The 24,948-nt window shown below is 32.0% G+C and overlaps 3 protein-coding genes across 3 annotated transcripts; 1 reads left to right on the forward strand and 2 right to left on the reverse strand.

Moving 5' to 3' along the window:
• Nucleotides 1-3,712: 3,712 nt before the first annotated feature.
• Nucleotides 3,713-6,458, reverse strand: LOC118057909 (uncharacterized). The gene is made up of 3 exons (XM_035070648.2): nt 6,266-6,458; nt 5,975-6,183; nt 3,713-4,355 (listed from the first exon to the last, which is right to left on the reverse strand). Exons 1-3 carry the CDS (start codon nt 6,356-6,358, stop codon nt 4,058-4,060), a joined length of 600 nt encoding a protein of 199 aa, XP_034926539.1. The 5' UTR covers nt 6,359-6,458; the 3' UTR covers nt 3,713-4,057.
• Nucleotides 6,459-11,438: 4,980 nt separating this feature from the next.
• Nucleotides 11,439-13,466, forward strand: LOC118057910 (putative glutamine amidotransferase GAT1_2.1). The gene is made up of 4 exons (XM_035070649.2): nt 11,439-11,798; nt 12,014-12,744; nt 12,827-13,027; nt 13,127-13,466. Exons 1-4 carry the CDS (start codon nt 11,693-11,695, stop codon nt 13,379-13,381), a joined length of 1,293 nt encoding a protein of 430 aa, XP_034926540.1. The 5' UTR covers nt 11,439-11,692; the 3' UTR covers nt 13,382-13,466.
• A 2,600-nt stretch (nt 13,467-16,066) lies between these two features.
• Nucleotides 16,067-20,791, reverse strand: LOC118057880 (uncharacterized). The gene is made up of 6 exons (XM_035070607.2): nt 20,086-20,791; nt 19,804-20,015; nt 18,218-18,506; nt 18,020-18,105; nt 17,849-17,940; nt 16,067-16,960 (listed from the first exon to the last, which is right to left on the reverse strand). The coding sequence occupies exons 1-6, from the start codon at nt 20,350-20,352 to the stop codon at nt 16,716-16,718; spliced, it is 1,191 nt and encodes a 396-aa protein (XP_034926498.1). The 5' UTR covers nt 20,353-20,791; the 3' UTR covers nt 16,067-16,715.
• Nucleotides 20,792-24,948: the final 4,157 nt, after the last annotated feature.

Consider the following 24,948-nt stretch of genomic DNA (forward strand, 5'->3'; position numbering starts at 1 on the left):
ATCAGCAGGCAAATAAGAGGTTCCCATCATAACATTTCAATCTTGTATATGATTTTTCATGACCAAAATTCAAGATCAAGCAGCTGGACCAGCATTGATCTTGAAGTTCGAAGTAAAATCGTTAGGGTTCATGATATATTTCTTTGTGAATAAAATTCCTTAGCTATTGTTGCACAGGAAATTAAATACATTAGCGTGTTTGAAGCTAAAAGACATGTTATATAATTTTATTGATTTTACATTGCTTATTTGATTGTGAAAATGATATAATAAAATCTGGTACTTGATGCTTGAAATTGACCTCAGACAGTCAAAAGTCTAGCCTCAAATACAAATTCTGAGGGTGATATACCTTGAAATGCTATCCCATTGAGACCAAATTCTCCTATTCAACCATCACATGTAGGATATGCTTTTTAACGAAGTAAAACATTTTTTTTTTTAAGATTTTGTTTATTTATATTTTTTTTACCTTTTTTCTTTAAGAAAATAAAAAAACTGTATTTACTAATTAATATTCAGCAATACATGATTTTCGTAAGAAAGCATGAAAAGTTTACGTTAACAAACTTTCCAGTTGAAAAAATAAGGATTGCATTGGATTTTTTTTTCTTCTCTTGCGATCGCATTTTCTTTTTCTATGATATTTTTTTTATTATTTTAAAAGCAAATCAAATTAACATGATTCTGATGTTTATATTTAAAATTGATGGTCAGTGCATTCTTTTCTAAAATGGAGATGAAAGATTGATAACTGCTATATTATAAAATTAAACAATTTAATTATTCATTACTAGTTGAAGAATAAATTAAGTAATATATTAAAATGTGTAGCTTTTTCACTGTAGTTAAAGCTGTTTTTTTTTTTTTTTTTTTCTGTGGCATTTTTTTTTTATTTTTGGTTTTTTTTTCTATAGCATTTTTTCCTTTTTTTACTTTTGTTTTTTTTTAATGTTTTTTCACTGTAGCAGTTTTTTTTTTTTTTTTTACATTTTTTTTAACGTGTGGGTTTTTCATTGCAGCAGCTTTTTTTTTTTTTTTTCCCCACTTTTGTTTCTTCTGTTTTTTACATATAATGTATCATTGTATACACAGTAAAACACTTGACTTTTTTTTTTTTTTTTTTTTTTGCCCATGGGCTTTTTTTTTTCTTTTTTCTTTGTGTTTTTTTTTCTTTTAATGACTTTTTTTTTTTTAGTTTGTTAATGTGAAAAAAAAAAATTAATTTAGTTATCATACTTTCATTACACAGATCTCGTTTTTTTTATATATATTAAGTTGGTTGAGAACTTAATTTTGTAGCTTTTTTTTTTAAAAAAAAAAAAAACACTATGGATTACTACAGTGTTTCCCTTACATGATTTTTGTTTGGCTGCAGTGTTTCCCCCACATGTTTATTTTTTAAATTATCTTTGTTAAATTTATTTTTTTAATATTGAGTTGATTGAGAATTTAGCTTTAGCTTTAGCTTTCCCTATGTTTTTTCATTATAATTATTATTATATTGTATTATATTATATGACCGTTTTTTTCTTTTGTTTTTTTTTTTAATTTTTTTTAATGAATTGTTTTTGTTTGATTTAGTTTGTTAATGTTAATTTTTTTTTATTTAGTTATCATATTTTCATGATACGAATATCGGGTTTGATGGGTTAACCTGATTTGACGAATTATTTTTTTCATTTAGTTTAGTTTGTTAAAGTTAATTTTCTTTCTATTTAATTATCAGACTTTCATGACACGTATCCTGGGCTTGACGGGTTAACTTGATTTGACGAGTTAACCCGGTTAATTCTCGATAAACCCATTATTTTTTTTCTATTTAGTTATCAAATTTTCATGATGCAAATCCAAGGTTTTACAAGATAACATGGTTTAAAGGGTTAACCCAATTAATTCAATTTATTTTTCTTTTTCTTCATTAGTTTTTTCCTTTCTGTTCATTTTTTTTCTTTGTTTTTTTTAATTAATCTATTTAATTATCACACTTTTATGACACAACCTTATAGCCAGACCCACATCCAATATTCTTGGGTCCGGTGTTATAGTCAGGCTCACTTAAACTTGGGTCATGCAAGTTTAATTTTATTATTAATATTATAAATATTACTCTTAGGTCAGGCGTTGTAGCCAAACCTAAGATTGTTAGGTATAACTTTGCAGAAAACCCCAAAATTTTTAAATTTTTATTTTTTTTAATATTTTTTATATAAAAAAAATGATCCGTGGTATCGCGCGGATATCAAAGCTAGTACATTACTGTAAAATCTCAAGTGCAAGGAAAGGCAGCACATTATTCTTATAGCAAAATCCTCATGGGTTACAAGACCAGGAGCGGTGCTAGCTTAATTGCTAACTTAAGCCAAAAAAAACATGGTAAAGATTCGGGTTACAGTTGAGTAGATCAATCCATAGGTTAGTGGGTTGATTTGGATTAATAATTTTTTTTTAATTCAAAATAGCTTTACTTTAAACCTAAAAAAAAAAAAATACTGAAACCGCATCTTTTTGAAACAAAGTTGAATGTAAATTTTGAAAGTGTGGTTGTTTTTATTAAGTATTTTTTACTTAGAAATATATAAAAATAATATTTTTTATTTTAAAAAAATTATTTTTAAAATCAACGTATCAAAATGATCTAAAAACACCAAAAAATATAAATTTAATGTAAAAAATAATAAAAAAATTAATTCTTTTTAAATATATTTTTAAAACACAAAAATAAACATCTCATATTTTTTGTTTTGCCGCCTCCTTAAAATCTGCTCAAGCTCTGCCCCACTAATTAAGAGAATAAAGTGGGGTAATTAAGAAAAGAAAAGCAGATCTACCTTGATTGATGGCATCTTCGAGAGTTTAGTTCGGTAGTTAAACTTAAGCGTATAATTATATGGCATCTTCGAGAGTTTAGTTTGGTAGTTAAACTTAAGCGTATAATTATAATTGTATATAATTTGGAGTTAATATTCAGAAAGATTTATTAAGTTTATTTAAATATAGCAGATGTAAAAAGCGTTTTTAAAGTCATTTATAGTACTTAATCTTGATAAATTAGTCTGAGAATATCCTTATGATAAAGAGACTTTGATCGAATTGTAATAAAAATCCAACGCCTATAATGGGAGGGGGCCGCTGTATAACAACATCCTACTTCAATTAATCTCATAATGTTGCCCTATCAACTTTGAGTGGCGTCATTACGGGCTTTTTATTTCTTATTTCAAATAAACAATTACCCATAATGAAATTAAAGATTAATGAAAAGAAGGATAAAACAATTATAGAAAATTATCACCAAACACATTAAATTCTGGGGAAATTGTCAAAAGGGAAGGCAATATAGAACTCTATGAAAAGCAGTGTAGGATCCCTAGTCTATTGCTTTATGGGGAAAATGTCAATAAAATTCAAATTTTATTAAAAAAAGAAGTTGTTGAAATTCAATGCCAGAGACCCTAAGGCCTAAACTCCAATGTAATTATGTTCAATTAATGAGTTTTTGTTAGCTTCCTCACGGGGAAGAAATGTCAGATTTCAACCACCTGATTGATTTCCTAACCAGTCCATCAGACAACTTATCCAGTATTTGAACCTGGAACCTCAGAGCCAGTTGGATTTATAGATTCACAATTCTTTCTCAGATTCATTTGAGGGCCCATTGTGTATCAGAGCTGCAAGACAAGGAGTAGCATTCTGCAACATCTCACCAAGCTAGAAGGAACCACGCCACTTAAAAACTCGACAATCAAAGTTTTAGAATTATTACAAGAGCAGCAATCATAAGACTATTGTGCAGCCAAGTGTGGATGGACTCAATGGGCATAGCGGGACACAGGCAGATGCGATCTTAATAGTATAACTATAATGTCAAATCCGTGCAAGTGACCATGAAGTGCACAACAAATATACATGGAAAAAACACGAATTTCACACCAGACATGATATAAGTTAACGCATGCATGCTTGAAGATCTCTAACACCATTTCATTTTCCACGGTCAATCTTTCCCCAATGATAAGCCCCCAAAACTGTAGATATTGACCTCATCAAATCATAGTTAAACCTTCTCAAACTCACTTGTTTGTTGCTGCTGTGGGTAACTTGCACTGGTCATCCCAACACCTACATTCTGGTGTTTCTCCCATCCGCCAGTATCGGCTCTCGAGTGAGCAAAATAGTAAAGGATTGACCCTATCAATGACAGCAATGTAAGAGCTGCACCAGCAGCAAAGACACCTTTGCGAAGGGTGGCGCATGATAATTCACCCTGATTAAACAGTCCTCTGTACTTGGTATGATATGCATTCCTTGCTGATCCAGCTAATAAGCATGCCTCAGCTCCTAAAAAGCTTAACCTGGAGATTTAGTAGTTAAGATCTCTCACCTATTATAAATCCAAATAACTAACAAATTAAGCCATGGTTTTTAAAGAAAACTAACAAAATCACATGGTTTAAAAAAGAATCGGTGAAATAACACTTTTTGTATATGGACCAAGAAAAGCAGCATTCAAATTTGTCTCTCTTTCTTTTTCTTTTTCTTTTTTTCCCTTTCTCCTCTCTTTAGAAATTACAATGAGAGAGGAGAGAAAAAAAGAAAGAAAGAAACCCTGGAGGCTTATTGAAGCTCGAATTATAATATCACCAGTACCTTCATAAAAATCACAACAAGACGAATCCAACAATACCAAAAAGATGACCAACAATGACCAGAGTAGGCCACACTTTCACCAAAGGCAAAGGAGTCACCCACCATCTTTGTGCGGCATGTGTAGCACAATTCAATAATTGTTGGTGACCTTTCTTAGTGTCGTTAGATTACAAGACGAATCCAACAATACCAAAAAGATCACCAACAATGACCAGAGTAGGCCACACTTTCACCAAAGGCAAATGAGCCACCCACCATCTTTGTGCGGCAAGTGTAGCACAATTCAATAATTGTTGGTGACCTTTCTTAGTGCCGTTAGATTACAAGACGAATCCAACAATACCAAAAAGATCACCAACAATGACCAGATTAGGCCACACTTTCACCCAAGGCAAATGAGCCACCCACCATCTTTGTGCGGCAAGTGTAGCACAATTCAATAACTGTTGGTGACCTTTCTTAGTGTCGTTAGATTCATCTGATCGGGATCATCTCAATGGCACATGTGGTTTTCTAATCGAAACTTTGGTACGCCTCTGAGATCTATTTTTTTATTTTCTCTCCTCATTGTAATTTATGTAACTCATTTCACAATTTCTTTGAAATGTCATGTTTTTGAATAACAAACAAATTTGAATGTTGCAGTTCCCAATAGATATAAACTATGCTATTTCACCAATAATTTTTTAAATTTTGTTATTTTGTCAAAAAAAAACTTTTAAAAAAGCATGTTAATTTAAAAAAAAATCATAATTTTCTTCGAAAACAGTATTATTCGATTGATAATCACGGCAAAGGGAAGCCCTTATTCATAGAGTTCACACAAAAAAGGTGTTACTTCAAGCTTCTTTCTAATAAATCATCGCCACAAAGTCAAGACAGTGGGTCAGTTACCAACTCCCGAAAGGACAAATGCCAAAGCCTGGCGCGCCTAGATTGAAACCTGAAAGCCGAAAGTTGAAAATGGAGGCACTATAGCCCAAGGATTTAATTAACTGCAGATTAATCACTACCAAACATAACCACATCAATTCAACACACTCTTTATTCAGATTAACATGTTTCCCTAATTTTGTTGCTTAGTTCACATGTTGCCACTTAATAGTTCAAACGACAGAGTGCAAATATTCGAGAAACTTTTAACTCATTTGTCGGTGGAAGAGTAAATTTTGAAATGGGACCCAGTTAATCAATCAAGTATATGTAAATAAAGGACTGATCCAGACCGTTAAAATTAATGATTCTAAATAATTGGAAAAAAAAAATGATGATAGACAGGGAATTTGAAGAGATGGGAAGGGAGAAAATGGAAACTTTCTTTTACCAGGAAAAGATGAAGAAGATGATGGCACAAGTAGTGGAGCAGCTTCCAGTAACAAGGCCTTTACCAAAGCAGAGACACCTGGTAACGCCGTTTAAAATCATTTGGCTAATAAGTATCAGCCCAAACGCCGCTAGCCCGTAAACCGTAGACGCGTCCGTATCATAGACACAGTAAGTCCTCTCATCGTACTGGTCAGGCACCACCTTAGCCTTCTCACACAACACAAAACAAAATATTAATAGAAGGGATAAAGACTAAAAAATCGAGAGAGAGAGAGAGAGAGAGAGTTACGGTGCTGCGACGTCTTTCAGCGCCGATGGCGAGGACGAAGGCGATGAGGTGAAGAGAAGTGATGACAGCTAAAATGGAGACTGAGACTGCCATTTTTTTTTATCGCTTTTGCTGCTACTCTGTGACTCTCTGTGTCAGTATATGTATGTTAAAAATATGCTGTTTTGCTTGCTTTGATAAGATTCCCCTTTTGCCCCTTTCTATTCATTTCTCTATGTTTCACTTCTGTTTCTATAGTTTAGAATTCCCTGATTTTGCCCTTTTAATTTGCAGAAAATTCCAACGTTAACATTAAACAACAAAAAGCCTTTTTTTTTTTTTAGTTTTTGAAGTGTGTTTTGAGATACTATAGCATGTATCTGGACTTGAGAGAGAGAGAGAGATGAAATCTGGAAAAAGCTCGCTTTACATTAGTAACTTAAATAGTAGATGGTAAAATTGAGAGTCTTTAATAAGCTATAGGAGTGATATTCGATAATTTAAAACTGTTGGAGAACGGTGTAATATTATTGAATCTTTAAGGGCATTTTTTTTTGTTTTGTGTTAGTTAATTATCTGCTTTTAATGGTAGTCTCTTCGAGCTTGAGTTCTTGCATTTCTCTTTCCCACTTTCCTCTTTATAGGGGAGCTGCTTTGCTTTCTCTGGATGCTCTGCTTTTAGGACATGAGCCGATATTTTTTAGTTTAACTAGCGGGTAAAATATGATTGTCATTAAAGGAGGTTTTGATCTGGTGCTGTCATGAGCACGGGATGGAGATGGAGATCGACTAATGATGGGGCAATTGAGGGATTTGCTGGTTTTGATCGTAATCCTGGTATTTCGGTGTGAGAGAGCATGTAAGAATGTGTGGCGGGGAGTGGACGTCTTACTGACTTTGTTGACTATCGTGTCTGCCTCGGTAGCTCGAACGCGGCTGGCTTGCCGGGACGCCTGGTTTCCTGTTATCTTACCCCGTGTCCCAGGGTTCTTAATAAAGGGTATATTTGTTTAAGTGTTCACGCCGTTTTTTTAAGAAATTTATTTTTATTTTTATTATTATTATTTTTATATTTTATATATTAATATTAAAAATAAATTTTAAAAAATATTATTTATAAATATTTTTAGATAAAAAATACTTTAAAAAATAACCACTAACTAATATAAAACACTATCTTACTTTCCTTTTTGTTAACAAAGCTAGCCGTATGTGAGTAGTGTTTTGTATAATTTTTATAAATTAATGTAATATTTTTTTATTTTAAAAAATTTATAAGTATATTTAGTTAGAAATAATTTTTAATTTAAATTAAAAATTTTAATAAAAAACAAGTGAAAGTTTTGATGTAATAAAAAATGTTAACTTTTAAGTCATGGATTATAATTTTTAATACATTCATTTCTTAAAAAAAATATTTTTAATTTAATTTGTATTAAACGTAATTCTAATTTAAAATTTTCTTAAATTTTTTTTTAATATATTATTTATGAAAAATAATTTTAAAATTTTGACTCAAATTAAGATTTATAATTCAAAAATCATGTTAAATAGACTTTAAATCTTTTGAAGATTTTCACATATTTTGTTAAGAACATAATTGTTATATTATCTAAATCTAAGTTATTGGGTTCGAATTGAATGGATATTATTTAGTGTGAAATAAAAATGATAATAACTTTAGTTTTTATTTGTAATTTAATTAATTTCGATTCGAGAAGAAGTAATAAAACATTTCAAAGGAGCCACTTTGAGACTGAAAGCACACCTTTAAAGCATATTGGGCTATTTTAAAGGCCGATAACCATATACGGCTTGTGAAGCCCGGTATATTGCAAAGGGTTTACATATCGAGTTTCTTAAGAAATTCTGGAAAAAGTCAGAAGCATGAATAATACAATAATAATACCTGGCTTAAATAGTACCCAGAAAAAAAAAAAACTCGGATTAAGACCTAATTATATAGTGATCTGCATTACACTTGGAAGAGAGGAAAGTGAGAGGAAAGAAAACAAGAATTTCAAGACGAGAGAGAATGAGGAGAAAGGAAAATGAAAATAAAATTTTATTTGGAGATCCACATTTGCTGAGCTCTCGGTTTACAGAGTAAGTGGGTGGGAAACTTGCGAAATTCTAGTTTTTTTCCTGAACAAAGTCCATTTGTTAGACTGAACTCGAGGAGCATGATATTAGTTTTATTCTTCGAAAATTTTCCCTCCTTGTGTTCTTTGCTTCAAATTAAAGAATATGTATATATATTTTCCTTTCACGTCATCAAAAAAAAAAAAAAAAAAAAACAGGGAGAGAGAGGAAATGACTTTCCTTTCACCTCATTTTCCTGTATTTTCCTTCTTCCTACTTTCTTTCCTCTATCTCATACAATTCGGGGAAAAAAAACATTAAACTTGATGTGCAGAAAACCCAGAACAAATCCAAAAGGATCCGAACTTCTATAAATTAGAAAAAAAAAAAAAAAAGAAGAAAAAAGAAGAAGAAGAGAGGATACAGGATCATGGTGCAGATTAAATAGCCAACTTTAATTTAAATAGGAAAAAAGAACAAGAAGATAATTATGCTGCGAGAAATTGATCGATATGGAAAGTCAACTTTCGAGCCTGCAATGCAAGCAAGCATTAATTAAAAGGGTGGTGGCAGGTATTATACTCTCCTCAAGATCCTTTTATCTTGATAAGTTTGAGCACCACTCATACTACGAGACCCAATTTCCATTTCGAGGAATGCTCTACCAGACCTTATCGGGTTATATATATTATTAAATGACCTAATTAATCACATTATGTTACTAATCAAAGTGATCTACAGCATTTAGAAAACATACACAAAATAAACATAAGACAGTCGCATTAAAGTCCCCAAAAAACAAAAATATACCTTATATATCAGGTAAAAATTGTATTTTATATTAAAAGGTAAAAGATTTTATTATACCTTATACAAACCAATATATTTGGATAATGGCACTTTAGAATAACATAAATGATTATTATTATTATTATTGAAATTAATTACTCTAATAATTATATATAACATCTTCTGGTTGTCTTTTAATCTCCATAAATACATTAGTTTTAAAGAGTATTATTTTATTTATAAATATCAGTTTGATGTGGATAGAAATGAATTAGAAATAAGAGTTTTTCTCCTTAAAATTTAATTAAGATGCATGGATTGGCATGCATAATAGTATTCCTCGGACAATGATTTCCAATAAAATAAATCATTAGACTGATATTTGTGGATATTTCCAACTCAATTAATTTTTAACGCTAGTACGATCGATCTTGATTAATTACATTTTTAATTGCAACTGGGAATATTGTTATCACTACACGCAAGACCTCCCCTTAAAAAAAAAAAACAGATATCTTTGAATATATATATATATATATATATATATTTCCTCATCACATTCATATAAAATTACCATTTGAGGTCTTGGCCAGCGATTAAAGGGATTTGTTTCCTTCCTCTATATCCTGGGTTCAAATCTCACCGTTCATGTCTGTCACCCCGCGGTGCCTTACATGCTCACTAGATTTGCAGAATGTTCAGTGAGCAGTAGAATTAATCGTAGTGCGCGCAAGCTGGCCCGGACACCCACATAATTAAAATAAAAAATAACAAAAAATAACAAGAGGATAGCATCATTCCCGATTTCAGTATATGCCGCCCAACACTTAAACATGCAAACCATTATTTATTTATTCTATTTCGTTTTTATTCAGGTAGTTGGAGCCTCCAAACAAGACTCCTAAGGCCACGTCCCACAAACCTGAGCTGGCAAACACCAAATATGCCATCTCAAATCCACCGATGTAATTATAAGATAAACTATGTATTTTGTTCTTACAAATTCATCAGTGTGCCACTTCAACCCTCATAATTTAAAATTTCCTAATTTTATCCTTATTTTTTTATAAAGTTCAAATTTTCCCTTGAATACCTAGAAATTAATCTAAGGCTCCGTTTGTTTGCAGGAAAGTGAATTCCTTTTGGAAAATGAATTCCGGGGAAAGTGAATTCTTGGAAAGTGAATTCCGGGAAAGTATTTTCCGATGTTTGGTAGTGTTATGGAAAACACTTTCCAGTGTTTGGTTGTATTATGGAAAATGAACTGGAAAATAATTTATTAATAAATTATTTTTTAAAAAAATTTATCTAATATATATAAAATATTTAATCACTTACAATAAAAAAAAATGAAATCTAAAATGTATAATGATTAATTTTTTTTTATTATATCCTATATTCATACATAGCTTATTTTATAAAATATAACTATATATATCATGAAACCATTTATAATTCCATTACATACGAAATAAGGTTGTAAAATATTTTTTACTATTCCATGAAACCATTTATAATTTCATTACATATGAAATACATCCGACAAAAACTATAACTTTAATAATATTTTTAGCATGTAATAAAATTGAATAAAATATTAAGGTATAAAATTTAATCTAAACTATTTTTTTTTAAATGTTAAAAAAAAAAAAAAAAAAAAGAGTTCCGCAAGCAAGTGAACAGTGCAAGAGAACTGCACTGTTCACTATTTTTTAGTAAACAATATACGTAATTGTACTGTTCATGTTAATTGCACTGTTCATTGAACAGTGCAATTAACATGAACAGTTACAAAAGCACGAGAACGCGGGCTCAGGAAAGTGTTTTCCAATAATAAAAACCGGAAAACACTTTCCTGAGATTAATGTTAACATTTTCTTTGACCAGAATTTCCTTTCCTTTGACTCACTTTCCATGTATTTGTCAAACATGGGAAAGTGAGGAAAATGGTTTCCAGGAAAGTGAATTCCTAGAAACAAACATGGCCTAAATAAAACCCAAAATAACAAAAACAAATTAAAAAATAAACTATGTAATACTTAGGAGTAAGATTGGAACTTTATAAAAACTAAAAGGATAAAACTGACAGATTTTAAATCTTATAAGGAGTGGGAGTGAAACTTAATGAATCTGTGAGCAAAGAGAAAAAAAAAATCCCGTAATTACACACACACACACACAGAGACCAACTTAACTCTTTGATTTGATCTATCCAAAGAGGAGAAGTCTACACATCAGCATCTAATCAAGTTTGACCTAACCTAAGATAACCCTAGCTCCTAAATAAATCTTAAAAATAGGGAAACGATAAAACGAACAGGGGTCAATACGCGGCGCCTAGCTGTCTCTTCTTCTCCTATAAAGAACTCTCTCAAGAATCGCCAAACTCTCATACGAGAAAGAGAAAAAAAAAGAAGATCATTATATTCATCCAAAAAAGCAAGAAATCAAAACTGTAATCTCCTCTGATACTCTACTTTTTCACGTATAGAAATCTGCATTGATTGAGGATAGATTCTTCTTCTCTAATTTTCACTACTCTCCCACCACGATCTGAAGCGGGTATATATATTTACCATGTCAAAGGGTGAAATGGCTAATTCAGATCTCTCAATGATCCTTCCAAGAGTTCTCATCGTCTCCCGTCGAACCGTTCGCAAGAATAAGTTTGTAGATTTTGTTGGTTCGTTCCCTTTTCTTCACTACCCTTAATTTTTCTTTTGTTATTATTGCATCACGAATCAAAAGCTCACCTTCTACGTCCGAATTGAATCTTTTTGCATGAATGATTTGAGTTTTCAAATAAAAATTCGAACGCGGGTGCTGCATGCTCAATCTCAAAAAAAAATTCAGTTTTCACTTCTGAAACATAACCGGTGTTTTATATTTAATATACAGGAGAATATCATCTAGATTTAATTGTAAGTTATGGGGCGGTGCCAGTTATAGTCCCAAGGGTAAGTGGAGTCCACATGCTATTGGAGAGCTTTGAGCCTATTCATGGTGTTTTACTGTGCGAAGGTGAAGATATCGATCCATCTCATTACGATGCAGAACCATCTGGTTTTTCACCAGAAGAACTTGAAGAGATAAGAAAACTCCACGTAAGTGATACTTCCATTGACAGGGAGAAAGATACAATTGAATTAAGGCTTGCAAAGCTTTGCCTTGAAAGAAATATACCATACCTAGGAATATGCAGGGGATCCCAAGTCCTTAATGTTGCTTGTGGAGGTACACTTTACCAGGATGTTGAGAAAGAGCTCTCAAAGAAAGTCCCTGAAGAACAAAGAGTGATGCACATGGACTATGAGAATTATGACGGGCACCGGCATGTGGTAAAGGTATTGGAAAACACTCCTTTGCATCATTGGTTTAAAGATTCTTTGGAGGAAGATAAAATGGAAATCATGGTTAATAGCTATCACCACCAAGGTGTAAGGAAATTGGCTCAAAGATTTGTTCCAATGGCTTTTGCTCCTGATGGATTGATTGAAGGGTTTTATGATCCTGATGCTTACAATCCTGAAGAGGGAAAGTTCATCATGGGTCTTCAATTTCATCCAGAAAGGATGAGGAACGAAGACTCCGATGATTTTGACTACCCTGGATGTCCATCTGCATATAAGGTAAAGCCAAGACCTTAATAATGGTAGCAACTAGAATCTAGTTTTCCTTTCAAAAAACCAAGAATACATGGTTTCTCCGCAGGAATTTGCTAAGGCAGTTATTGCTTACGAGAAGAAGCTTAATCGGTCAGAATGCGTGCTGGAAGCTCCTAAACTTAATCAGGAACTGGAGAGAAAAAGAAGAATACTTGTCAGAAGTTTCTCAATTGCAAGAAACATGTACAGCTCAGGAGGTGCAACTGGTCAAGAATCAGAACTGCAAGTTGGAGCAGAATTTCTAGAGGTTAGCATATATATGAAATCGATCGTGCTAGATAGGATTTATTTATTTATTTATTTATTTGTACGTCCCTTTAGAGTGCATTTTACATGTAACCTGCAGGCAAATACTGCGCTAAGTTTGCAGCAAGAGAAGAGACTGAAACAAATGGGTGCAACAGTGAGAAACGCGTCTGTGTACAAAGAAAGGTTGACGATGAATGAGGAGAGGGAGAGACTTGCAAGGGCTATCATGGGTAAAATGTCGATCAGCCAGTTATCCGATCTGAGGTCCTTCTATCATATGATGGGAAACTTATGTTCAGAGGCCTTGGAGAGAAAGCTTCAAGACCGAGTGGATGAAGAACCTGATTTCTAGAGAACACACTCTGCTTTTGTAAAACTGTTGTCTCTCTTGAGTTATTTCTTCCCTTCTTCAATAAAGTCTTGATGTTTCTCCCCTCTCCGGTGGCAAATGAAATTAATACTCCCACCATCTTTCCCTAGCACGACTCGACATGAGAACAAACAAAAAAAAAAAAGTGCAGAGTTTTTGACAAGTTTAGAAAAATATTAAGAATGACAAAAGTACTGAAATGTTGGTTTAAAATAATCCAAACTAACAAAAAAACCTTATAACGTTAGTGATATCTTAATGGTACTGATTATTAGTTACAATCAGTTCTTATTAAAATAAATAACATGTCATCAGTTTGGACCACGTAAACCACTCGTGTAAATAGCAACTCTCATACAATCTCTTTTCTTCTCAATCGCACCTTAAGATTTTCTCAGCAGAGAAAGTCAGGGAGAGAGGGATTATGAAACAAGGGAAGATTTGGGTATTTGAAACAATATTAACAGATTTATTAATTGAGAATGGTTTGTGAAAATCTTCATAAAGAGGGGTGGATAAGCCAAAGCCATCCTATAAATAGAGGAAAGCTTTCCCAGACTTTATTATATTGAGTACCGAATTGCACAAGCCGAAATTATCACGGCATGATTTAGCAATAACCAAACATACCATCTAGGCTATATTCGTATGTTGGAAAAACATAAAGGCTTGGCTTAGAGATTTTAATTAAGTGTAATAAAACGGGTTGAAAGAATAATACATATATATATTGAAAAAACAATTTCCTGGATACGTGTTTGAAGGCTCATTGTGCCTTCGGAATATAGAACCAAGGACTTCCATTAATTTTAGTTGCGAAGATTCTGGTTTTTTACTAAATTTCCATCAGTCGGCTGTTTTCCACAGTTGACTGTTTTAGACAAAACTGACCTGATGTATTTCTGGTCTTGGGAGATGGTTTTTATTGTAATCTTACATGTTATTACTTTTTAAATAGGCGTGTATAGCATGCAAGTTCTGGAGGGCATAACATTATGCATCATAGCACACACATGGATGAACTTGTGTATATTTTTTTGAGTTAAAAAAAGGCTTGGATTGATTCTTGTAATAACTTGTGTGTTTATTTCTATATATATTTATTTATATATTCCATTTATTTACAATATTGAAAGAGTGTAGAAAACTTCTTTAGTTTATGGACAAACTAGTTGTGAACAAATAGAGGAGCAGAAAAAACTGAGTCCAGCACAGCAGAACAAGACTGACTGACGCATAGAAGCCTTAAATTTTGACGAGAAAAACAACCCTGTGACAATTGATAATTGCCAGGCTATTTTACAATTTTTCTAAGCTGTCAACCAACTGATCACCTAGTTTGTTTTTCACAGTGATTCACAGCTTCAACTTCTTGCAAGTATGCTTGTGAAACGCATCAAGTGATATACGCTGTTAAATGCGTTTTTTACAAGAAATATTATAAGCAAAAACATTAAAAAAGAAGAGGAAGAAAGGCCCTACTCTGGTTAGGAATGAAAAAAAAAAAACAAATAACTGATTAAATTAAGAAAATTAAAAAAACATTAATTGAAAAAATCAAATAAAAAAAAAACCTGAATTAATCAATTAAAAAATCACAAAAAATTTACGGTTTAATTTTGGTTTTCAAAATCTAAAACTAATTGAACTAAACCTACCCAAACCAATTTAACTAGACTAACTCTTAAAAAATACAAGTATAAATAGAATATTTTTTTCCAACCCTGAACCTAAATCAATATTCCCAGACACCCCCTCCCCCTACTCTCTGTCTATCATCTCTCTCAAATCTGTGTCATTCTCCTCTATACTCCACAACTATTAATTAGAAGGCTAGCATAAAAGTTTCTGAAAAAAGAAATGTTGAGAGAGAACTTAACTAGCTAAAACAAAAGGAGAAGTGACTTTGACCTTTGAAAGAAGATAAAGATAAATGATAAAAATGTACGTAGACTTTTTGTATTTGATTTCCTCTCATTCAAATAATAATGATTGATTTTACATTTTAATAACTTTTCATCTCCTCCTTGTGATTTTACAGTCAAATTACTTCTTTCCTTTCCTTTCGTGTATCTTTTTGCAAGTTTAATTTTTGAATAAAAATCTAACAAAAAGAAAACTGGAGTTGAATTTTTAGATCACACATGCCAAGCCAACTTTCAAAAAAAACCATACTTATTGAAAAAGCCAAGATATCTCGGAAAAAAGACACGGAGTTAGAAAATATAAGCAAGTACAAAAATAAAAACCTGAAAAATATTGCAAATAAAAAAGCTCGAAAAACACTCAACCAAAAATTCCAGTTCTGAAAAGGATAAAAACCAAATTAAATTAAACCAAAACTGTTCATGTTGAATTAGTTTTCAAAAACTTTTTAAAAAAATAGTTTTAATTTGATTATTTATTTTGATCCAAAACAACAAGAAGAAAATAAGAAAAATGCTCAGCCCTACTCCAGCCAAAACATAAGCAGCAGAACGGGACACGCGTGTTAGCCCCTCGTTGGTTTTCTTCCATCAAAAGCAAGAGCTGTGAGTTGAATATGGACCTCTAAACAGAAAAAGCAAGCTCCTCGCTGATTGTAGACGATGGCAAAATCCATGGATAACAGACACTGTACAATCTGCCAGCACCATCTGGCTGGAATTAGGGTCACGAAAAGAAGGGTCATGCCACTCCAGTAGGTGTTAAAATGGGCTATAAAATCACCATACAAAGCAAACAAAACAATCTGGGACCACCATTCACCCAATCATAATATACAGATAACAAAAACATTCTAACACCCTACTCCTCAAGGATATCACGCAGTTAAGTGTTAAAATACATTGCTGGGGTAGGCTCAAACTTGAAAACACAACCTATCAAAATCCCCTTACGGATGTCAAAACAAGACATTAAATCCTAAATACGGATAATCAGAGCATAAAAAAGTGCCTGGTTTATCGTGACATACCCATTATATGAAATATAGAAAACAAGCAAGACGAAACCCGGTTACACTGACAGCAACCCAACCACCTCTTTACCTTGGTTAGCTCAGACCTTCAGCAGCACACATATCCTAACTTTGTTTTTCTATTCACTATTCTTGAGCCTTATTGCACTTGCTCTCCTCCCATTCTCAACTTTATTTCTTTTTTCCCCTGTTTCTCATAAATTATTAAAAAAAAAAAAAAAACAGGAAACCAAGTAGAAAGGATACCCAAATCCACTAATCATCACGATCTTCATTGTTAAACTCACATGTAAGGTATATATGCATGTACCAACGTATCAATGGGCTTCACTTCTAGCTAGCATAGTGTGTGAACAGTCATATCTTTGTATCACCTCGGCAGAAAAACAGGAAGTCTGGATGATTGACCTGAAGCAGTCTCAAAAATTTGCTAGCATCCTGCAATAGCGAGTTTGCCAGCTGGCAGTCACCTCCAGCATTAGAGGTCCACAAGGACCCCTTGAACTTGTAGGAAGCGAAACCAAAAACAGGCAAGGATATCTTGGGCATGCCATCCGCTTCACTGGGATATGTCATTAAAGGAGCCTGTGCGACTCGCCCACCTGCCAAGAAAGTTGGCATGATGAGTCTCATAAAAGTAACTGAAGGCAAACTTTAATTGACAGAGATATGTTAAGCAGTTAGATTTGTCATCCTGAAAATTATTCAGGTCCAGAAAAGTTGCAATGAGAAAGCAGGGGTTGCTACAATGACAGCACTGCCAAATGTTGGTGCCTCACCATTGAATTTGACTTCAGTAATACAATTTTACCATTTCATTCAAACCACTGGTCTAACATGCATCAACATTGTTCTGCTGCAGGTATTGTAGACTTCCCTTCAAGAGAAACATAATACTAAAAAGTCCAATCTATGAAAGATTTGGGGGAGGATGCCTGTGCTAAATAGGATGTTTGCGGGCAGCAGAACAAAATATAATTTGCAGAAAGGCAGTGCATAATTACAGAAAGTAAAAGAAAAATAAAGAACAAAGATGCATGTTTTAATTCATTAACCATTGTACCCTTACTCCTTCATCCACTGCGATTGTCGTCCTTTACTTTCTGTCTCAAAATTTGAGCCATCTCAAAAGGTCCAAGAAATGTTAATTGTTCAATTTCCTATCATATGTATTCTCACGTCAACCACATAATAATCTTTTAATACCAGAAACCAATCCAGGGGTAAAGCCAAAGTCCATTATACATTAGGTGGAAAGCAAAGAATTTTACGTGAGCCATTAAAAGATGGCATTTCAAATGGAAATGTTTTTAAAGGAGGGTTGATAAGTTTACAGTATAGTGAAAACAGTCTTGATTCGAAATGTCTCGTCACTGAGTAAGAAGCAGACAAAGAAACTAAGACACGTAAAAAAATTAAAATAATAGCATCCTAAAAATAATGAAAACAGAGTGCCACATGGAAAATCAGCGGCCGGATGCATTCATTACCTCCCAATGAGGTATGAAGAGAATGATATGTAAGGAAGCAAGCATCCAGATCTTTTAAAGTTGGTCCGGTGGGTATTCTGTAAATTGGGTACCTACAGAAGTCCATAAGGAACCATAAGTCATGTGTGAATATAACACTCGGATCATATACAACACTAGAATGTTGAATACCAGGCCACAGAAATCCAACTTGAAGGTAATAAATCACAACTTCTTAGCATCTTCAGCTCAGGGAAACGGAAGGCAAGATCCAATATCTGCGGCAGCAGAAAGAGTTTAGGATAAGGTCAAAAAATAGAGCCTAAAAAGGGAGCCCAACTAATCAAAATATGCAAGAGTTTCTATCTATTGACAAGGACACTCAATAACCTTATCAGCTAATGGTTCCCGGCTGTAGGGAGGGTCTCGTTCAAGATACTCAAATAGCAAGCAACCTTGACAATTCACAGATTCACCCTCATCACTGGAGAAGTCCTCTTTATGGGCAACATGTTGATCTCTCAACGATAATCTATCGATTCTAAGAGGAAAGTCATCTGTTACATGATGATGATTCAATTGATCCCTTGAGCATTTCACTCCTCTTTCATGCTCATAATCACTGCTTCCATCACTACTTGAATCCCTAAAATCACTGTCACTATCCTCACCCAATCGCCTGTCACAAGAATAACCTTCAGTTCTAGTGTACAATCAGCTAATCAAAAAACATGTAAACAGCTAAAAAAAAGTAGGAGAACAAGATAATCTAAATTGTAGTCAGTAAAATTGAGTGTATGTGTGAGTCAGCCTCTGTGAACCATTTCTAAATCTAACCACGCAAATGAGCTTAGTTGAGCACTAGCTATTTGTGCTTTGCAACAGTAACACTAGGACACAAGAATGATACTGCTTCCAAAACAGCGTATGCTTAGGCCAATTATTGAAAGCTGAGGCATCAAGCAATTTTAATATTCTGTCATCGGGAATTAGGCTGTAGCAAGATATGGCTTTAGATCTAGTTAGATGAAAAAGGATAATGGAAACAGTAAAAAACTTAATGAAAAGATTGTAATAAGTTGAAATCTGGGCAGTATTGAGTTGGACCTGAGTTCAATTCCATTGAGTGTATATGTATTTAAAAGAAATCATACACGAAATAACTTTGTTGATAAAATGCAACACAAGATTTTCTGTCACATGTTCAATATCCCAAAATTTCAACAGCCTCAAAAAACAATTTAACAGACAGTACCAACTGCCCAACAGTATAAGATCTTATTCCAACAAATCAAAACCCAAGAGAAGGCCCGATGTAGACATCCTATCTAGCAGAATATTTAGATGTACTAATCTAAATGTATATTATAATCATCTTTCACGACAGAAGTCTCATTTTTTTCATTTAGCAGCTGCGTAAGACCTTGACTACCCACAAAGAGAAGGATAAGTTTTGCAACAACATTAACAATTTAACTCCATATTTACATTTACGAGAGGCTTCATATAAATCTTTGACATTTACTGCAGAAAAACACAATTCATAATAGCCCGTAAGCACCAAGTTTGTAAGTAAACTTGAAGAGAAGCTGGCTCAAACTCCACTAAAACCAGATTGGCTGCACATTAGGATCAGCACTACATGAGTACATGCAAGCTCGAAGGTTAAGAGTAAACATAGACCACACTCAGATTAACTATACAAGCCTATTACATAAACTAAATGCGCAGTATGGATTATGGAAGATGCAGATGCAAACTAGGAATAACAGTACATGTTTCGCACACAAAGGACAGAAACCAAACAGCAAGCTATGATGAGGCAAATGACTCTAACCCGCAAGAACAACATTGTAACAAAGTGCAAATACCAGGTAACAACATTTCGATGTGTCAACATTAAAAAAAAAATACATGTTTTAAAAAATTAGCTAAACAGAAACCAAAACCATGACAAATAGTATTTTTATTTTTACCTTGACTTGGGAGGCATTTTTGTAGAATCGGCATATATTTGAATACCAGAAAGATAAGGAACATAATATTGAACAACACAGTCACTATCATTCAAAATTAAAGGCACTCCTGCTCCATAAGCACTCCATTCTTTAAAAGATTCCCACAAGTCACCCAGCACGAAATACGGCTCGAATTCGACATCACACGTCCTCCATCCCCGCATTGTCGTCTGCCACCAAAATTCATTTCAATAAATTACTAATAAATTTTAAAAAATATATATTCGAATTCCACCAAACCTTGGACGGATACTGTGCAGGAACAGAAGGCGTGATCGACTCCAAAAATCGATCCAGGTTACTTTCAGAAGCCGGAACAGCAACTTTTACCGGTTTAGTGAAGTGCTCTAAATCATCGGTCCGGTTCTCAACCGGTTTATCGTCTGTAACATCGCTTCGTGCTCTACGGAGTTGATCGGTCCGGTGAGCTTTGCGCGCTTTCACGGCATTATAGAACAAATCCTCTTCTCCTCGTCCCCGCGTTAACTGCAATCCTGTCCCCAACATCTCTGCTTAAAAGCAAACTAACTTCTTCTAAAATCTAATCACTAGCCTGTCTTATGTACGGAATAATCCTGTGAAGGACTAGATTGAAATAAGTTGAGAATATGCAGGTATTGTACGATTTTTGTGAGTTTATGAAAAAATAGATCAGAGAGAAAGGAAAAGAGAGACAGAGTGGTGAGATGTTAAAACCCTAAAAATAGAGATTGTGAGAATTGATAATGGATCTGAAAGAGGTGATAGGGGTGAAATGGTAAATATTAGTTGAGGAGAAAAATATTGATACGACGAGAGAAGATGAAAAGGTGAGAGACAAAACCCAGACGGAGGGAAAAGGAAAGAATTTGTTACTGTGTTTTAAATCGGTTTGTACGTGCAAAAACAAAAAGAAGAAGAAGATAATTTGAGGGAGTCCATATTTGACAAGATGGAATGCCACTATTGGCCCCACCTAATCATCTGACATTAATCAATGGGGTTAATCTTATGGGGTTTTTAGTCAAGAAATTGATAGAGAGATAATATAATCAGAAAGTTGCTACCTGAATTAATTAGGGAAGATCTAAGGGCTTGACTAGACTGAGGGATTTGAATGGAAGATATAAAGGAGGTGTTTACACGTGTAAACAGGGAGATTGTAAGACACGTGTATGGTAAATTTTGGTGAGGAAAAGGAATGCTGTCTTTTTCTTATCCCAATCGATTGTCTCGAGAAAATTAGCGTGGCTTTTCAATTTCCTTGTTTTGTTCCCTTTTACATAGCATTTATTTACTTTCCTCCGACAAAAAGATAAATATAATAAAATAAAAATAAAAAAATATATAGATTCTTTTGTTTTACATAAATTGATTTTTAGAAACCACTTTATAGATTTTTTTGTATTTATTTATCATTAAAAAAATTAATCAACAAAAAATATTTTACAGATAAAGATAAATTTAGCTTAATTTCTATAAAAATGTTTTTTTTTTATTTTGAACAGAAAACATTTTCCAGAAGTTATGAAAATTTTAAAAATATTATATTATTTGTTGATTATATCAAATTTGGTCCTCAAACTTATGATTACTATATATTTTTTGTTTTAAATATTTATTTTTCAATTTCATTTCTTAGAATTTAATTTTTATATTAACTTTGATCCTCATTTTTATAATTATTATTTATTTTTTTTTATCATTTTTTTATTGAAATTTTTTTTCTATCAAAATTGATCATCATTATTTTGATTGTTACTTATTTTTTTTGAAATAATTTATAAAATGTTAATTATTATTATTGTTTTAATTTTTTTCACCTTTTAATTTTTAATTTTTTAGATTTGATCTCTATTATTTTGATTATTATTTATTTTATTTGAGATAATTTATGAAATTATTTTTTTTTTCAATTTCATTCTCATTCAAATTTTTAATTTGTAAGATTTGTTTCTCATTATTTTAATAAACTTGTAAAAAAATAAAACATTATTAAGTTATTTTCTAACTCATTTTTCATAACATAGTCAAACACTAAAAAGTAAGGGTGTGCAAAAAAACTGAAAAATTGAGTAAAGTGAGAAAACTTGAATAAAAAAATCGATTAAACTGATTAAAATTTTTAAAAAACCGACCGGTTTGGTTTGATTTCAGTTTTACAAGCCTGAAACCGAAAAAACAAACCGAAACCAAACCAAAAAAAACATCAAGCCAAATAGGAAAAAAACCAAGTCAAACTAGAAAACCAAGTCAAACCGGGAAAAACCGAAAAAACCGAGTCAAACCGATTTGAACCAATTTTGTCCTAAAAAACCGAATTGAAATCGGTCAGTTTGACCCGATTTCGATTTTAAAAAAAAAATTAGTTTGGTTGCTTTTTTTTAATAAAAATTGAACCGAACCGAACAAAAAATGGCCACCCCTGCTAGGAAGTGTTTTTTCAACTTATTTTTCATTACACTACTAAACATCATAAAATAATTTATTTTCTCGGAATTCACTTTTTATAAGGAAACTACTTTCCAGCAAACAAACAGGACCATAAAAAAAATTCTATTTGATACTTGTTTATAAGATAAAATGATTTTTTTTATCCAATTAGTTATGATTGATAGGACATGATAAAATATAAAAAATCTGTTTTATTTTTAATATATATTATTATTAAGCTAGTATATTTTGAAAAAAAAATTAGATATTTTTTTAGTTCTATATTAAGTGTTGAAATTAATATTATCATAACAAATATGGTTATAAAAGCAGGACTAGCATGTAGGGTTGACATAAAATCGGCCCAACCCTAAACTTGGATTGGTTCTGGTTTTTAAAAAAACAAAAGAAGAATTGACTCGATCTAACCCAATTAAAACCTCAAGTTGACCCGAGATTAAATACAGGTTAGGAGCTTGTTGACTTTTTAAAACATTTTATGGTCAAAATAATGTTATTTTGATTATTATTATTTTTTTAAAAAAAATAGGTCAACCAAGGTAACCCTTCCAACCAGTGACCTAGGTCTTGCCCTAGGTAATCCCCGAATCGGATTTTTAAACCATGATGATAATAATTTTTATCCTTATATTGACCTGGTTGGCTTTCTCAATCCGTAACATAGGTCTTACTCTGGGTTGATCTCATGCTAGGATTTTTAAAACCATGATAATAACCATTTTTATTTCTATACCGACTCGAGTCAAATTGAGTTAAGACTCTAACTACATAACTTAGGCCTTGCTCTAGGTCAAAACATGATTCGGGATTTCAAACCATAATAATAATTTTTTTTGTCATTGTGTTGACATTGTTTAACGGTCAAACCTACTCGTGACCCATGACTTGCCCGAGTCGACCCTTATATAAAGTTTTAAAACCATAATAATAATTATTTTTATTTTTATGTTGACTCGGGTCAACTCGACTTGTGACTCGAACCTCAACCAGTGACCCAGGTTTTATTATTAGTCAACCCAAGTCTATTCTTAAAAATATTATAACAGGTATTTTTATGCTTATATGTTTCATGCCTGACAAGTTTAGAATTAACAATTCTTTACAATGATATTTTTAAAATAAAAAATATTATTTATTTAGACAAGACTACTTACATTCAATTCGAGATTGTTACAAAATTAAGTTGTTTTTTACATATTTGTCTTTTAGGTCATGCGATAATAATCAAACCTACACGCAGGGGGCGCGCATATATAAAAAACTATGATATATATATATATATATATAATATATATATATATATATATATATATATATATGGCTTGTGATGCCGTAGGTAATTTTTTTACATAAAAAATATAAAAAAAAACTAAGATTTAAAAGTGTTAGATTTTTTTGCAAAACTATATCCAAAAGTCTTGGGTTTGGCTGCAACGCCTGACCCAAAAGTAATATTTATAATATTAAACTTGTATGACCAAAGTTCAAGTGAGCTTGGCTGCAACATCGGACCCAAGAATATTAAATGTGGGTTTGGCTATAAAATCGTGTCATAAAAGTGTGATAATTAAACAGATTAATTAAAAAGAAAAAAAAAACTAACAGGAAGAAAAAAAACTAATGAAGAAAAAGAAAGAAAATCTAAATTAATTGGGTTAACCCTTCAAACCAGGTTAACCTGTAAAACCTGAGAATTGCGTCATGAAAGTTTGATAACTAAATAGAAAAAAAAATTGACGGGTTTACCCAGAATTAACCGGGTTAACCCATCAAACCAAGCTAACCCGTCAAGCCCAGGATACATGTCATAAAAGTCTGATAATTAAATAAATAAAAAATTAACCTTAACAGACTAAACTAAACTAAAAAAATTAATTAAAAAGAAAAAAAAATCTGTGTTAACTCGTCAAATCAGGTTAAGTCATCAAACCAGGGATTCGTATCATGAAAATCTAATAATTAGATAAAAAAAAATTAACATTAACAAACTAAATCAAACAAAAAAAATTCATAAAAAAAAAGACAATTCTATAATATAATATATAATAATAATAATAATAATAATAATAGTATAATATATTCCCACGCCTTTTAGAGAAATATCTACAGTTACCACGTCTCTCTTTATATAGAGTTTCGATATGAATCTTATGTGCTGTGATATTTTTTTATTTTATTTTCTTGAAGAGATAGATATCTAATTGTATTTTTTATCTCATTGTAAAAATGTTTTAAGCTTTGTTTCCGAAATAAAAACAGTTATAATTTATCTGAGTTCAGGGGTTATAGAAGAGGAATGTTAAGCTCATGTTTAGTATGATTTTTTAAACTGTTTTAAATTATTTTTTAACATATACTCAAAGAAAGTTTTATCTGTTAAGATTTGTTTTTAACCTAAATTAAGAGTTTGCTACGAAATCTTGATTTAATCAAATTATAATTTTAAACTATATATTCTAACTTATACTACATTCTTTTTTTTTTTAATTGTTTTGAGTTGCTTCTATTAAGTATATTTTTAATTTAAAGTTATTTCAACTCGTTTTTATCTTAAAATAACTATAAAAAATCAAATTTTAGATTATAATGCAATGTCAAATACTATAATTTTAAAATCTATGTCAAACGAATTTTAAATACTGTGTATAAATCAGTTTATCCAACTCTAAA

Source organism: Populus alba, chromosome 10 (assembly GCF_005239225.2).
Source record: "Populus alba chromosome 10, ASM523922v2, whole genome shotgun sequence".
In the NCBI taxonomy this organism is placed as follows: Eukaryota; Viridiplantae; Streptophyta; class Magnoliopsida; order Malpighiales; family Salicaceae; genus Populus; species Populus alba.